At 37.4% G+C, this 17,269-nt stretch overlaps 1 protein-coding gene across 3 annotated transcripts in view; it reads right to left on the bottom strand.

Annotated features, from left to right (window-relative positions):
* Nucleotides 1-17,269, bottom strand: part of KIF4A (kinesin family member 4A) — a 125,218-nt gene that overhangs the window by 55,655 nt on the left and 52,294 nt on the right. For all 3 annotated transcript variants that reach the window (XR_005386308.1, XM_038587623.1, XM_038587624.1), the window contains exons 11-15: nucleotides 12,222-12,354; nucleotides 10,114-10,172; nucleotides 9,897-10,002; nucleotides 5,669-5,725; nucleotides 4,476-4,661 (exon numbers count right to left, since the gene is read on the bottom strand). Coding sequence is in view for 2 of the 3 variants with exons in the window: in XM_038587623.1 (XP_038443551.1) it covers nucleotides 4,476-4,661; nucleotides 5,669-5,725; nucleotides 9,897-10,002; nucleotides 10,114-10,172; nucleotides 12,222-12,354 (541 nt within the window). In the remaining variant the exon portion in view is untranslated. The remainder of the gene's footprint in view (nucleotides 1-4,475; nucleotides 4,662-5,668; nucleotides 5,726-9,896; nucleotides 10,003-10,113; nucleotides 10,173-12,221; nucleotides 12,355-17,269) is intronic.

Raw genomic sequence — 17,269 nt, 5'->3', positions numbered from 1 at the left:
TAAATACATAAATATATTGTGGCAAATATCTAGGCAAATTTACATAAATAGATACAAAAATAATATATATACACATGTGCATATTTGTGTGTATACTTACTGAAATGTGTTAAAGATAAGTAGAATCACACTATATGTATATATTATTCTATAACTTGCTTTTTTCAGTCTTAGTGATTTATTTATATCATTGCATATAGATCTAACTCATGTTTTTGCCAACATGAAATATTTTTGTGCATGCCTTCTGTGCACATGTGCAAAGTTTTTCTAGGGTAAGAACAAGTGGAATTACAGAGTCATGGGGGTACACACTTTTAATTTTAATATATACTGCTGCTATATTTTCCTCTAAAGTGGCTATTCCAATTTACAATCTTGCTAGGAAATTACTTGTGTCCCTGCACCCTTATCAACATTTGATATTACCACACTTCAAAATATTTAGTGATTGGATGGGTGAATAATAGTATCTTTTCAATATATAGGCCACATTTAGTCAAAACTGTCACTGAGTTGAGTCCTGGGTTACTATAACTTGTGGCAATCTTCATTAATCAGAACCTATACCTCCTCAAATTTTTCTATAGCAATTCTTCAGCGATAAAAAACATTTATTTATTTATTTATTTATTTATACTTACTTATTTATTTATTTTTATTAAAAAATATTTAGAACCAGAAACTACCTTTATTTCTTAGAAAGAGACAGTGATTTACATGTGATGAATAGGTACTATTTACAACGAGAATTTGTCCCCTCTTAACTTTAAGGTTTGGGAGCACTAGCTTATTTGATTCCAAGGGAAAACAGGACAAGATATCTTACAGCTCTAGCTCTAACTCATTCTTAGCACCTCCTCCTAGGGTTAGAAGTACACTGGGGGAACATATATCCTCATATTTCCAGGGAAGGGTACAAGAGAGGAATAGTTTCTCAGCCTGTTAATCTTTTGTTTACCCTGGAAAGGTCAAAATACATTCAACCTAAAAAAAAGGTTGCATTTTTATGTGCCGTTAACATGGAAGATTGAGCTACATATTTAACTTGCTCCCTCCTGATAGCCCACTAAAATGACCACCAAAAAGGGCATAAATTAACAAGGATGAAGAGAGCCACCAAAAGATATAAACAAACTTTAGAAGAAGAAAATAGTTGAGTATATAGTCACTGACTTAGTAGAGTGGAAAAAGCTAAAATATGACTCCTATAGAACAAAGGCCAAGAACAAGGCAATATAAACCATAAGCCCACAGAGAGGAACAGAGAGGAGAAGTTTCATCCACGGAAAGGCTGAATCTGAGAGGCTGGGCTTACAACAGACACGACAGAAGGTGGGGATAAGGTACCATACTGCTGACAGGAGATTAAATAAAAGTCTATATATGACTGGGTAGACTCCTCCAAATCTCTTATTTTCTCTAGGTTGCCAGAAATAGGGCATACCATCACAATTCCAGGCAGGAGAATGAAAGATTTTTTTTTTACTGGAAACTGACCAGCCCAAGATAAACCTATGTACAGAACTTCCTATTGGCTTTTAGTGCCTTACTGTTAAATATGAAAGGAGAGCCAAAGATCACTGGAAATTTGAGGAAAGTTTCTTCTATGAAAGAAAAACCAAAACAAACCTACTAAAGATAGGAATTTGGAGGAGACAGAGGCAAGGCAGGAAGAAAAAGAAAACCTCAACAAAATTTAATTTCTATTAGAGATGAACACTGCATCCATGAAAAAAAAATAGAAGGCTATAAAAAATTAAAGGATCAAACACATCTTAGAAATTAATAGGCAAGTAGAAAAAATTCACCAGGAAGTAGAGGGAAATCACCCAGAGAGTGGAATAGCAAGATAAAAAAAAATAGGAGGGAGGAAATAAGAAAAGCAGAAACTAAGTCTAAGACATCTCAATAACTAAGAGGAGTGCGAGAAAAGAGAAATGGAAAAAATAGAGAGGGGGCATTAAAGAAATAATATAAGAAAACCTTCCCATTAAGAACACAAATTTCTAGATTGAAAGGACCCACCAAGTACAATAAATAAGAAAAGACCCAGATCAAGGCACATCACTGTGAAATTTAATCACACTTGGGAACAAAGAAAAGTCCTGAAAGTGGTGGTGATGGTATACAGATGAAATTAAAAGAATTGGGCATTATAATGGACTTCTCAACAGTAATACTGGAAAGAGAAAACAATGACGTAAAGCCTTCACATTTCTTTCTTTTTTAAAAAAGATTATTTATTTATTTATTCATGAGAGACAGAAGGGGGTGGGGCAGAGACACAGGCAGAGGGAGAAGCAGGCTCCATGCAGGGAGCCCGATGTGGGACTCGATCCTGGGTTTCCAGGATCATGTCCTGAGCCAAAGGCAGGTGCTCAACCGCTGAGCCACTCAGGTGTCCCAAAGCCTTCACATTTCTAAAGAAAAATCACTTCCATTGTAGTGCCTAAACCTAGGCAAATTAACAAGTCTAACAACAACCACCACCATCAGCCATTTTCAGGAATGCAATGTTTGAAAACATTTTTCTTTCATGTCCACTGTCTCAGAAAGTTACTGGGGTTGTACTCCATCAACACAAAGGGGTATCCCAAGAAGGAGGAAGATACACACTCTGTTTCAACATAGAGATGAGAATTGAAGCAGATTCCCAGGACCCAAGATGATGGTCCAGGTTGCTGGCTGGGCAGCAGGCTTACAGAAAGCCAACCAGGACAGAAGATTCTGGGAGGGTTATCTTTAAGAAAGAAATGGAATGATAAACTACTTGGTATGTCTGACCATATTAGGAGGAGTTTTATAAGTCTGTGAATAAGTTTGGAGATAAATTATTGACAGGTATATAGAAAAATAAGAAAATGAAAAAATGAGATTATTAACTCTAGGGAATACAAAAAGCCAAACAAGAAAGGAAGTGGAATTGTATTATACTATGTAGCTCAGCTGTAAAATCTACTTACATAGTCACAAAAATTTAAACACTATTCATTTCATCAAAATTATCATTTTGAAAGATAAGAGGTGAGGTGGTGCACATGGGTGGTTGTGCAAGAGAGCTACATTCCCATTTCTCATAGTGGGAAGTCAATTGATAATATCTAAAAATTTTTTCACAAGTGTACTAATTTATTATTTTTTATACAAAGGTTACCATTTTAATCATAATAAGTGAACATTAAGTATGTTTACATTGTGTAACCATTATCACTCTCCATCTCTAGAACTGCCTCATATTCTTAAGAGGTACTACCTAACCATTTAATCAGAATTTCTTGAGACTAACTGGAAGTAAAGGAAGCTACTCACAGAAGATATTACAGCACAAAATTACCGCGGTTTTAATTGAATCCTGAGCTATTCTAAAATGTAATAGTAACCCAACTATTCTTTTTTTTGTACTCTTGATTTCCTTCACCTGTTTCATCCATTCCGCCATCGACTTCCCCTCTGGCAACTACCAGTTTGTTCTTTATATTTAAGAGTCTGTGTTTTCGTTTGTCTCTTTTTTTAGTTGTTTTGATTCTTAAATTCCACATATGAGTGAAATCCTATGGTATTTGTCTTTCTCTGACTGGCTTATTTCACTTAGCATTATATTCTCTAGATCTATCCATTTGTTGCAAATGGCAAGATTTTATTCCTTTCTATGTCTGAGTAATATTCCATTGTGTATATTACCACATCTTCTTTATCTGTTCATTCACTGATAGACACTTGAGCTGCTTCCATAATTTGGCTATTATAAATAATGCTGCAATAAACATAGAGGCACATATATTGTTTCAAATTAGTGTTTTTGTATCCTTTGGGTAAATACCCAGTAATGGAATTACTGAATTATATGGTAACTCTATTTCTTCAAAGTTAGATTATCTATCTATCTATCTATCTATCTATCTATCTATCTATCTATCTATCTATCTAAGAGAGAGCACATGCATGCGTGTGCGTGTGTGTGTATGCACGGGGGAGGAGGGGTGCATGGGAGAGGCAGAGGGAGAGAAAATCTCCAGCAGACTCTGTGCTGAGCCGGAGCTAGACAAAGGGCTCTATTTCCGGACCCAGAGACCCAGACTAAAAAAAAGTTCAGTCATTTGCCATGTCAAGTGATATCCATTCTGAGTCTCTTCCGAATTCACACTGTAACCAAGACATCTACTAAGAAATCTTTCTCAGTATAGCTATCAGAACGAAATTTCTCCCCAAGTAGGGATCACATTTATTATAACACTATCAAACTATTTATTCAATACCTATTACATAAGGTAAGGTATTAGATCAAATGAAACAAAATTATACACTCCTTATCCTGAATGTATCACTTTTTTGAAATCAACAGTGCAACTCCAGGGGTACTATGCACATTATGTTGTCTCATCATCATGAAAAACAGTGTGCCTGTTTTTTTCCTATACCATTAAAAAAGAGATAGTAGACATGAACAAATGCTGCTCTAGTTAATATTTTACCTGGTACTGGAAATGAATGGGCTGTAGTTGGCTGTCGTTCTGAGTCATCTTTCTGGCTAGTGCCTCTTTCAGTGCAAGGGCTTTATTCAACTCAACCAGCTCCTTAGACATCTGAGCTTGACGTAGAGCATGCTGAGTAGTGAAAGCATCAGAAGACCTACTGGTCTCTGGACTGGTTTCTACTTGCTGGAAAAGACCAAGATAATGATATTTAAGAGAAACAAGCAATTGGAGCTCCTTAGGTCCCGCTTCATCGGGTCTCACAGCTACTTCTCCATTGCTAGTACCTCTGCTCTTTTAAAAATAATGGCTTCTCATACATTTGCATTAAACATAGGAAATGAATCGATCCTAGCCTATTTCCCTGCTGTTACAGCACCTATTTCTTATATTCTTTAACTGACTCTTCTAGAGTAAACTAAGTTTCTTGCTCTTTCCTTTATTGATCTAACATTTCTTACTTTTACCTCATTCTAAGGGGTCATTACAGGAGAAAGAGTTCTGTAAATGGCACTTTAGGAATGGTGGAAATGGTGACAAGGCTTCATTTATTCTCATAGAGCTGACCTCTGGCACCTCATTTATCTCCTATCTTTCTTCTTTCAGAATATGAAAAATACTGATACACGTTTGTTTTGAGGGGAAAAGATATCTCAAGCAAACCATCGTCTAGCCTTTCGTTTTGACTTTACTCATAACCTTTAGCCAACATCTAATACATTTTGTCTATTCTTGCAACTTGAACACTCCAGATATTCTCCTTGGTTCTTTTAGCCCCTAACCATCCCATCCATAGAAAAAGTATGATGAGAAAAAAAAAATTTCTTCTGTGTCTTCTCTGATGCTTTTTTGACTTAGCCATAATTTCCTAATTTGTTCCCTTCCTCATTCTAACTTGTTAGACAGCTGACACAGAATAGTAGCATCTAACAAGGAATCAGTAAGCCAGGTTGCAAAGAAGAAAAATGACATCCCTGAGATGCTCTGCCATCCATTACCAGTTATACTATTAAAGATGGAGCCTATCCAATTTAGGGATTTTACAAAGCTGATATTTACACTCAAGATTTCTGGATTTCCAAGGTATTCTATGGAGGATGGTAGCAATCAGGGATTCTCTTCTCAACTGAGTAATAAATTACAGGAAATGGCACAGTTAAAGCTCCTAGCTCTACACAAAGCCAATTACTTACAGCTTCTGGTTCCACTGCAGTATCAATGGCTGCAGCCATGCAAGCAACAGTTTCATCCTACAATGACAAATGAGTTTCAGTTTAGGAAAAGACTCTGAAGTGAAGATTACTAGTGGATTTTATACTGGTTATTCAATTTTTTTCAAGTATATATAGAGACTACTTAGGTGCTAGACCCATTCTGTGGTACACAAACACCAAAAACCACACATTTCCATTTCCCACCTCCTAAAAGTCTATCCTTGTTATAAGGTTGATCCTATAAGTCTTTGTAAAAAGGGGGGGAGGGGTCATGTGGCGATTGACATATTTATTGTAACTTTCCTGCTCTGTCAGGGATAAGTGGGCCAGAGTGAAATATTAGCCATTCTCATAGGCTAAAGTTTAATCCATCTTATAGACTCTACTCTTTACATTTTTACCACTAAGTCTACCTCTAATAATGTACAGGTCTAGCCAGTTCTCATGGACACACACCCTGAAAACAGACATAGGAAATAAAGGCAATGCAGTAGAAAAGTGAATAGAATGAAAGGTTATTTTGTATTTTATTTTACAGGCAAGGAAGCAAGAGCCTACTCTATGAGGAAATAAACTCCACAGGTAGACACCCCAGATAAATGTGCTCATGAAGTCATACAAATATCCTGCAGTTTCTCTCCCTCATATACACAAGAACCAACCAATCACTTGCAGCTATTCCTGCAGCTATTGCAGGTAGCAGTTACTTGAAGGGAAAGGTTAACAACCATCTAAAAGGGAACCCTAAAACCACTTGTGAGGACTAACTTGTTTATAGGCAATCATATGAACAAGCTTGGTTCTCTCCACTGGAATTTAGGCTTTATTTGGCATTGCAACATATGGATTACCACTTCTGTTTAAGTGATTCTGCAAGCCGTGGGAAGAAAGGATTATTTCCAGGAAGTCACACAATTAAAGTGGTCATAGGTGAAAGAGCTATTGGCTCAGTAGCAAGGAAAGAATTTAGGGTTAGCAAGTCGATCTCTGCATCAGCCCAGTGAAACATTACATAGTTGTTGAGACTTGAACCTCAGTAACTTCAAGGCAAGGAGCAAAGAGGCCCTTAGTAAGGTGCTATTTGTAAAGTACTTCCCCTTCCCAGAAATTCCCAATCTGTGAGACTCAGAGAAAATGCAAAGGAAGCTCTAGTGTTCCCACATCCCTTCTCAAGTGTTCCCACATCCTTTCTCATCATGATTTACAATACCAGTGATTCTCCAAGGGCCAGACATGAAATCCTTCTTGAGAAACAGAGCACTTTGATATATGATAGGTTAATGGTTACCCTTTCTTCCCTTCCGTATTTTAAGTTTCAGTAAATGGACTACTTACAGACCTATCCTGTTAACACTGGCTTTTGGAGACTTTTTCTAGTACCTTCCAGAGGGCCAAGATCAAAGTAGATGGGTTAAATCTTTGAGGAAGACATGTTACTACTGTGAGTTTACCTTCCAGTCTGTGGCCCCCCCCCAAATTTTAGAATGCAAAAGTTTAAGCTTTGGTGACATGTTCTGAAGTTGATGGTCAGGAGAACGAACAAGGCTAGGGTACACTGAGCTACATTAACCAGCAATACTCTCCCATATGAAGTATGTGCTTGGAGGCTATAGGCAATACCATTACTGGGCATGAAAAATGCCTTTCATGCTGGTCATAGCAGACAGGGTAAAAACAACGACAACAAAATTTGATTTTGTGGGAACTGAAAGGACTGCATGAATTTCCTCACAGGTGATTGCAGCAAGGAGGTTTGTTTGAATTGTGTTTTAAAGGAAGAAATGGTACAGTTTCATGCTTAGAGCCCCAGGAGGAAGATTCAGGAACAATGGTTGCCTTCATAACTGAAAAGAGGGCGTTCATCTGTCACTTAAAATAAAAATAGTTCTAATTTAGAACGAAGGGGACAAGCACTTACATTTGAAACATTTTGCTTTCACTGTAATGAGTTTTAATAAAAGCCACAGGACACAATGTTGTGTATTTCCAAAAAATATGTGCCTGGGAGGGTCTCTGAACAATAGACACGGAGAGCTCTGATTCAAGAGTCCAGCAGGAGCCCTAGGTAAAAGGGTTTACTCTGCCTAACTGTGACAGTAGAGGGAAGCCAGGGGCTTTATCAGCTTGTGGCAATCTTTAGTAACTTCTTGCTTCACGTGTCAAGTGAATTTTAGTGGCAGATACAGCGATTCTATAGAGTTCCTCTGAGTCAGCCACCAACCACTAAGCAACTTCCTTTGGAGGCATGCCAGGCACTAATCATATCACCACATCCTCACCATGGATATGCCTTCTCTTATGTTATTAGCTTGTATCCATGAGTTTTCTTCATCTTTCCCATGTGACTCAAAGCCCCAGAAATGAGGTGGTGTGACATCCTCTAAGTTCAGTGTGGGGGCCATGAGTGATGATGGTGTCCTAGATCACTTTTTTGTGATCACATAAGCTTTGGTTCCACAGCCTGGATTACCTTAATTCTGAGGCAGCTCACACAAGGTTTTCATACATGAGAGGTTTCAGCTATATTTAAGTGGAATTATAGATGGTGACATTTCACCTTGTGATAGCCATTCTCTGGCATGCACTCTAAAATTTAGCCACAATGAAGTCCTTATCATACCCCACTTTCATCCCTTTTTGTTTGGCATATACCCTTCTCTATATATAGATTTTTCCCCTTTGTGTGACAAACTTCTATTCGTTTTTTTAGAGCCCAGTTTCTTCTGTACTGACTCCCTGAAGTTTCTAGGTGGTTAATCACCCTTTGCTCATATTGCTAATGTAAGAGGATCAAAACAGAAAGAGAGTTCTCAGTTTTCCTTACTTCTTTTCCCCTTTCTTTGCCACCTCTCCCACTTGGGAACCTTAACCATCGAACAAACTACAAGGCTTACAAGAACAACTCTTGAAAATAATTGGACACTTAGTAGGATGGGGTTGCACCAATATTCTCCATTCAAGCGAGAGGCATGAAAACTGGAATAGCCTCCAACCAAAAGTTTCACAGCAATTAACAACAAAACTGCTGCTTGAGCCAAACCACAAGACATACACCCCTCTCCCTTCTCACCTTACAAAAACTCCAATCCTACTTTGACTCAGGGAGTTACCTGGAGTTCAGGAACTCCCTGAGTGCCTCAAATGAATAATGCCTTTAACCTCTTATGGCATCACTTATATTATTTTCTTTTGACATTAATACAATACTTAGCAAGGTTACACAGTCAGTGAGGGGCAGATTTGGCTTCAAATCAGGGTCTGTCTGGCTCTGGAGCCCAGGTTCTCAACTGCTGTAGTCTGTCTGTTGTATAAATGAACTGTCATCTCAGACTGCTCATGACAGTTTGTACAGTACTACTTGTTCTAAAACGCTGCTTTCTAGTCTTTTTGGAGTTTACTCATTTAATTTATTGGAACTCATCCTAACCCTTCCTCCCACAATACTGTATGGTATCTTTTTTATTGACTCTTTCAGAGTAAAATACAGATGCAGATCATTCCGTGATACCCTTTTGACATCTCTAGAAAACACTGGGCAAGATCTGAGATGGAGAATCACTGTTCCAGTAAAATTAAAGCCTCTGCCCAAGAGCTGGAAATGATATATATATGTCTATGGGCCGAGAAGGAACACCAAAAATAAAAGGTTTTTAGGGTGGTAGGACTGTAAGAATTTTTCTTCTAAGAAAAACAAGAAATACCCACCGCCCAACCCCCACCCCCAGACAACTACTATTGTAGTTCTATAAATAAAAATGGGAATTTACAGAATGATCATTCAAACTAATTTATTACTGGTTACAGAAGAGAGCTATGGTATTCCCTGGTTGCTCTAAGTCCTCTGTCAGAACCCAACTTATTTAAAACCAAGGTATGGTAAGGCCTCTTATTAAGTTAGCCTATACTGATGGGACAGCAAGTCAACAACTGCTGTCCATGCTACCAGGCAATTGCATACTGCTATGTTGCTGCATCCAGCGTTTGATTAGAGCACTGAAATATTAATGTGCCATTGCATATGTAACCTATGAGTGTTTTGATTTAACGAATTCAATATTCAGATCACATCCAATGATCCATGATCTTTGTACTCAAGCAGCTCACAATCTAGTTGTTTTGGCAAAAGGCACAGAGTTAGATATGTTTATGTGCATCAAGAGAAACAGGAAAGCAATAGGTCTATTCACACTGCCCCTACTTGGCTTACCGATAGCTGGGTAATCACTTGCTGCAGGTTACGAATTATCTCTACATTTTCTTTTAATTCCTGGTCTTCCAAAGTTTCCACTAACTTTTGAAGATCCACTTTGAGGCTAAAAATTCAAACAAAGGTTAATTAACCCAAAGGTTAATCATACTGCAAAGACCAGAGGATATATGATTATATACTAAGGTCACTAACAAATATTTGGTACAAAACTTACGCAGCATGTTGCCTGAGTTCCTCTAGCTTGGCGTTCATCTTTTCATTTGCTTGTTCTGTCTGCAACAGAGACCCAGGAGATCATCAGTGGGAATGTCTGACAGCCTCACCTAATTATGCCCTCTCTCTTACTCCTATGGATTAAAACCTAGGTAGAGAGGTTGCCTCTTTTGCTGTAATAGAGGATCTAGTGAGCTTTGGTGATTTAGTGAAAATGTTTTTTGTTTTTTTAACAGAGTCATGGAAATTAGCCCTTTAGTCAACATGAGCTACTTAAAATAGCATCCAAGCAGCTGGGTCTTATGCTTGCCATGAAGCTCAGACTATGGCGTGGAGTGTGATGCCTTAATTCCATATAGAATTTTGCAACTAGGGAAAAAAGCAAAACTTTCTGGCATGCTACTCCCTGCTGTCTGCACAAAACCCACTTACTTTACTGCCTCCTACACTATACTGTTCCCTAGCCCCAGCATAAGGGCATTGAAAACATAAAAGGGCTTCACACTGAATATGAGCTGAGCTTTTTTTTTTTTTTTCAAGTTACACTATCTGATATGGTAGGCTGGTTTTAGTAAGAGAAAGCAAGAAAAGGATGAGGCACAAGAATATGGCAGAGAAGAAATGGCAGAGGGAGCTACATTTTGGGAAGGGTGATCAATTTTATCTCAATCACAGTATCTTGTAACGTGCAAGATGTTACAACAGATTTGGGAAGCACAACTTATATAGGACAAAAACGTGGTTGTTATGACATTCTAACAGGACAATGAACTTCAAGTAGCCATTATATAGCAACCTTATAAAGTTCAGATGGGTATGCAGCTAGAGTAACGGGTACTGTTACAGTTAGCCACACTTACATATGTGTGAAACACAGCTTCTATAGTTACTTCAAAGGCACAGAATGCAGCACTGGAGGCAGAAAATTATATAGAAAAATCCTCCAGGGATGCCTGGGTGGCTCAGTAGTTAAAAATGCCTGCCTTTAGCTCAGGGTGTGATCCTGGAGCCTGGGATTGAGTCCCACATCGGGCTCCCTGCATGGAGCTTGCTTCTCCCTCTGCCTGTGTCTCTGCCTCTCTCTCTCTCTCTCTCTGTGTCTCTCATGAATAAATAAATAAAATCTTTAAAAAAAATCCTCCAGTTCCCCTTCCAGTAGCAATGGACAATGAATATAGGATTTGGCCCCCTTTAAAGAATCTTTAAGCAGCTTACACTTCCTTGACTAGAGAGCACACTGATGTGTGAAGGTGTATAAATTACAGATGCTCAATTACATTTTGGTGGAAACTCATTTTCACTTTTGGCAATAGTTGTGCTATTAAAAATTGAGCTGTATTTAGTAGAAAAATGTTAGTGACAGTGCCAAGTTACTTTCAGACAGATAGTAGGCTACAGAACTGGTGTAATCAGTTATATAGAGATCCACTATTTGGAAATTAACCATATGTAAAAGGAATTAATATTAATTTCCCAGCTGTTCTATCTTATCATGGCAGTTGTTGGGACAGAATATGAAACGTGACAACATTAGGAGAAGGGAGATAGAGAAGAACTAAAATCTTACTGAGGGGACAGTTACTTGGTATAAAGTATAAAGATTAGGTAGGACTTTATGTGACAGAAGGACCTGGTTCTTTCCTCTCTGGAATTTTATTTTTATAATTATTTTTTAAAGATTTTATTTATTTATTCATGAGAGACACACAGAGAGAGGCAGAGACATTGGCAGAGAGAGAAGCAGGCTCTCTGTAGGGAGTCTGACGCAGGACTTGATCCCCGGACCCTGAGATCATGCCCTGAGCTGAAGGCAGATGCTTAATCGCCAAGCCACCCAGGCATCCCCTTTGGTATATTAGAACAAATTTACTTTAAGATTCATGTGGATTCTTCGTAGTAGATCTATAGAATATATACAATTCTTTTAACTTTTCTGTATGTTTGATAAGCCCATGTGTCTACCTTAGAGGGGCTCCATGGAAAATATGATAATATTAATCCATTTCTTTACATGTAACTTTTCTCTCCTAATGAGAAGTATGTTAAATATTTCAGAGACTAAAGCAAGTAAACATCCAGATTGCTAGTAGCTTAGTCTTGGAGCCTCACCAAAATGATCCTCTCTAACATCTGGGCTGTCTGACCAGCTGCTTCGCTCAGACCACGACTTAATTTTTCATTCTCCTCTACCAGGGACTGATTCTTCTCCATCAGGGACTGTAGACTTTCTGATGGTTCCACACTAAAACAAAGAAAATAACATATTAGAAATATCTGTTAATAACACCTATATTAAAGGCGGATAAAAATATATCCCACAGACATTTAGGTGTGTGTGTGTGTGTGTGTGTGTGTGTGTGTGTGTGTAGGTGAAGGTGGTTTAAAATTAACCCCCAAAAGTCTGGGAAGTAGTATGATCATTCCAATTTATCCTTCCACTCAGGTAGTATACCGAATGAATAAGAAATATATGCCTGAAATGCTTTGAATTAATGGCTTGCAGGAAGGTAATAATACAGAGCCAGCCATGGTTGCAACAGTAACAACTAACCTCTATCCTTGGCTCTTGGTTTAAAATATTTCTATTCATGCCATAGAAATGATGGCTAAGTGAAATAAGTCAATCAGAGAAAGGCAATTATCATATGATCTCATTCATATGTGGAATTTAAGAAACAAAACAGAGGATCACAGGGGAAGGGAGGGAAAAATAAAACAAGATGAAATCAGAGAGAGAGACAAACCATAAGAGACTCTTAATCATAGGAAACAAACTGAGGGTTGCTGGAGGGAAGAGGGGGTGGAGGGATGGGGTAACTGGGTGGTACACTGCATGCTAATTAATTGAATTTAAATAAAAAATAAATAAAAACAAACAAAAGCGAAGGCTAACTGTGGCTAAAATACACATGGTCTCCCTCCTTTTCCCACTTTCAATCCCTTATCAAAGATTAGGAGCAAGAAAGGAAGAGGTATGGGGGAGGTAGAAGTGACACTGCCAAGAGCTGAAAAATAACCTCATCAGTGTAAGTCAACTACCTATTTACTGAAGTTTAGGGAAATAGCATTTAAGAAGTCAGAAAGTTGATATAATGACCAGTGGCCACTGAGAGCACATTTCACAATTTTCCATAAGTAAGTGTTCCCTTCTAAATGCCCGCCTTGCTTGAAACCTCTTATTCATTTGTCTATCAATTTTAAATTGTTTAGAGTGGGTGGTGGCAACAATGGTGTCCATATCAAATAGGAGTGGAAGGCAGGGACAGAAATAGCTTGTAGTACATCATATAGATAAGAACCTTTGGACCTTATGCAGATTACTTGATATCAGTTCCAGACTAATGGAAAAGACCAACAAGATGGATGGTTTTGGTTTGTTTTTTGTAATCCACTGGGATTAATTGTTCAAAATTAACTGGAAAATAGGACTGGTGAGAAAAGATCGGAAGAAATATGAAGATCCGGATCTGAAGGAAACTGAAGGGAAAAATGAATAGCTGTCAAGGCTATAATAAAGAGGAAATAAAGGACAGGGAACAGCTGTTCTCAATCTCAATAAAGGATCAGAAAGGATTTCAGGAGTAGACACCCTCTTACTCAGCTTAAGACCTCCAGGAATTCTTACGGAAAATCTTTGCATGCTCTTTATTCATAAAGTTAGTAGCAAGGCCACACCATAAGGTCTAATGTTATACTACTGAGAATTTACTAAGATTCTTTTCAAAAATTATTTTTAAATTATTTTTTTAAAGATTTGTATTTGTTTATGTTAGAGAGAGAGAGTGCGAGCACAAAGGCCGGGGGCAGAGGCAGGGAGAGGGACAAGCAGACTCTGTGCTGAGAGTGGAGCCTACATGGGCCTGATCTAACCACCCCAAGATCATGACCTGAGCCAAAATCAAGAGTTGGATGCTCAGCTGACTGAGCCACCCAGGCGCCCCAAGAATTTAAGACTCTTATGAAAAAATGTTCAATTAAAATGTGGATTATAAACTCTTGGCAATTTTAGTGTTATTTTAGGTTGCCTTGATATTTTCTTATTGTTATTAAGCTAAAAACTTCCATGCATCATTTATGTAAGCTGACAAGCCCCCAAAGTAATGATACTTTTAACTCAATAGTTTTTTCCTCCTAAAAATTTCCAACGTTTCTCTAAATGGGGGAAAATACAATGGAAAACCAGTGTTTCCTCTTTTGCAGGCTATTTAATTGTCAATGCTTGGAGTTCAAATTAGCTAAGCATGTGTAAATTGATAAACACAGAAAATCAATACAAAAGCTTCCATGACACACATTCAAAAAGAAAAGAATATAATTCTAGGACAAAAAGCAAAAAAAAAAAAATCATTTATATGAACTGTATATTTTGTAAAAAGCCTTTATGAAGTGTCTCTTAATATATACATTTTTGAGAAAAGAAGTACCATCTATTTCTCTGTGAAACATTGAACAGCTGAGTTCACTGTTTGATTCATCAACTGTTTCTTAGCATCTATTCCTTGTGCAGCTGAAATTATATCCAGCAGTATATTCTTGGTGGTTGGAAGTCTGAAATAGTTTTTTTAAATATTTTATTTATTTATTCATGAGAGACACAGAGAAAGAGAGGCAGAGACACAGGCAGAGAGAGAAGCAGGCTCTATGCAGGGAGCCCGATGTGGGACTTGATCCCAGAACTCCAGGATCACGCCCTGGGTCGAAGGCAGATGCTCAACTGCTGAGCCACCCAGGCATCCCTGAAATAGTTTTCATTAGTCTTGTGTCCATTAGTCTTATCTTACATAAAACAGGTCTATGCTAAACTGAAAGGAAAGGAAGATGGGTCAGTAGCTTCTAAACTGATGAAACTGGGGCACCTGGGTGGCCTAGTCACTTAAGTGTCTGACTCTTGATTTCGGCTAAGGTCATGATCTCAGGGTTGTGAAATCAAGCCCCCTGTCAGGCTCTGTGTTCAGCAGAAAGTCTGCTGGAGATTCTCTCGTTCCCTCTCCTTTTGCACCACCGCCCCCCCGCCATGCTCTCTCTCAATCTAAATAAATAAAATAAACTGGTTAAACTAGAATAGGTCTTTAAGAGACCCCTTAAGAGACCCCAGATTTCCTCAGTTTCTTTATCCAACATTCTTAAAATATTGTCAGGAAACCAAGATTAAGTTACCCAAGGAGGGAAAATTACAAAGGGTGATCGTCTCTGGGTGGTAAAATTGTGGCAATTTTAAGATTTATTACTTTATACTTTTCTAAATGCCCTATAAGAAGCAATGCATCTCTTTTATAATGAGAAAAAATGATTAAGAGTTATTGAAAATAAGGATATTAAAAGAAAATAGGCTCACACATACGTAAGAAAAAAACTCCATATGAAATGTAAAAAAATAAAACCAGCATCAGTTCTAGAAGGAAACATGAGCAAATTCCTCTTTAACCTTGGTGTAGGGAAAGGCATTTTAATTATGAATCAAAATCCAAAGCATGAAGAGAACGTAAACACCAGAGCAACTTTGGAAAATGGTGGCAGTTTCCTGAAAAGTTAAACATACAACCCAGCAATTCTACTTCTAGATATCTACCCAGTAAAAAACATATGTCCATACAAAAAAATTTAAAGTAAATGTTCATAACAGCAAAATTCCTAATAGCCAAAAAGTTGAAACAATTCAAAAGTCCATCAACCGGTGAATGGATAGACAAAATGTGGGTTATCCAGACAGTGGAACGCTACTCAGAAAAAAAAAAAAGTACAGGTAGTTATACATGCTATAATATGGATGAATCTCAAAATATTATACGTGAGTAGTGAGCATAGCATAATGTTTAGAGAAGTTGAATCACTATGTTGGTACACCAGATGCTAATGTAATATTGTGTGTCAGCTTATACTAAAAAAAAATGAGATGTACATATGTCTATATATACAATGGAATATTAGTCATAAAAGAATGAAATCTTGCTAATTGTAATGATATGGATGGAGCTAGAGGGCATAATGCTAAATGAAATAAGTCAGACAAAGACAAATACCATTGCTTTCTCTTATATGTGGAAATCTAAAAAACAAAACAAAACAAACAGAAAGCAGAAACAGACCCACAAATACATAGAACAAATGGAGGTTGCCATGGTGGAGAGGGATGAGAGGATGAGTGAAATAGGTGAAGAGAATTAAGAAGCACAAACTTCCAGTTACAAAATAAATGTGTCATGGGGATGAAAAGTACAGGATAAGGAACAGAGTCATTATTATAATAACTGTATGGTGACAGATGGTGCCTCCACTTATCATGATGAGCACTGTGTAACGTATAGAACTGTTGAATCACTATGTTGTAAATCTGAAACTAACATAACATTGTATATCAACTATACTTCATTAAAAAAAAGAAGTCAGAAGGAAAAAATTATTAGTGAAAGAAGCCAGACAGAAAATCCAAATACTATATGATTCCACGTGTATAAAATATCCATAAGCAATCCATAGTGCTGGGAGTGGGGAAACAAGTAACTGCAAGTAGGTATGAAGGATCTTTTAGGGGTAACAGAAAAGTTCTAAAATTGGATTTTGTGTTGATAGTTGTGCAACTCTGTAAATTTACTAAAACCGTTGAATTGAATGAGTTCTATGGTATGTAAATTACATCTCAATAAAGCTGTTAAAATCAGAAGGCAATGCAAAAATTGACACTTTTTTACTATGTGAAAATTAAACATTTTTGAATGACAAAAACACCAAAAACAAAGTAAAATAGAACAAACCAGGAGAAAATATTTGAAACACACACTATAGACAAAGGACTAATATCACTAATATATAAAGAACCATTAAGAATAAGGGCCAGAATTAGGATGGATATTATTATTTTTTTAAAGCAGAAAATAGCAAGTGTTTGGCAAGGATTTGAAAAAAAATTGGAACCCTTGTGTACTGCTGGTAGGAACACAAAATGGTGTAGCCACTATGTAAAACAGTATGGTAGTCTAATTAAAAAATTAAAAATAGAATTACTATATGATCCAGCTATTCCACTTCTGGGTCTATACCCAAAAGAACTGAAAGCAGGGTCTTAAAGTATTCATGGCAGCATTATTCACTACAGCCAAAAGGTGGAAGCAACCTGTGTCCATTGACAGATAAATGGATAGACAACATGTGGTATATAT

This window comes from Canis lupus, chromosome X, assembly GCF_011100685.1.
Source record: "Canis lupus familiaris isolate Mischka breed German Shepherd chromosome X, alternate assembly UU_Cfam_GSD_1.0, whole genome shotgun sequence".
Lineage (NCBI taxonomy): Eukaryota > Metazoa > Chordata > Mammalia > Carnivora > Canidae > Canis > Canis lupus.
The sequence above is the reverse complement of the archived record's forward strand: the minus strand, read 5'-3'. Positions and strand labels throughout refer to the sequence as shown.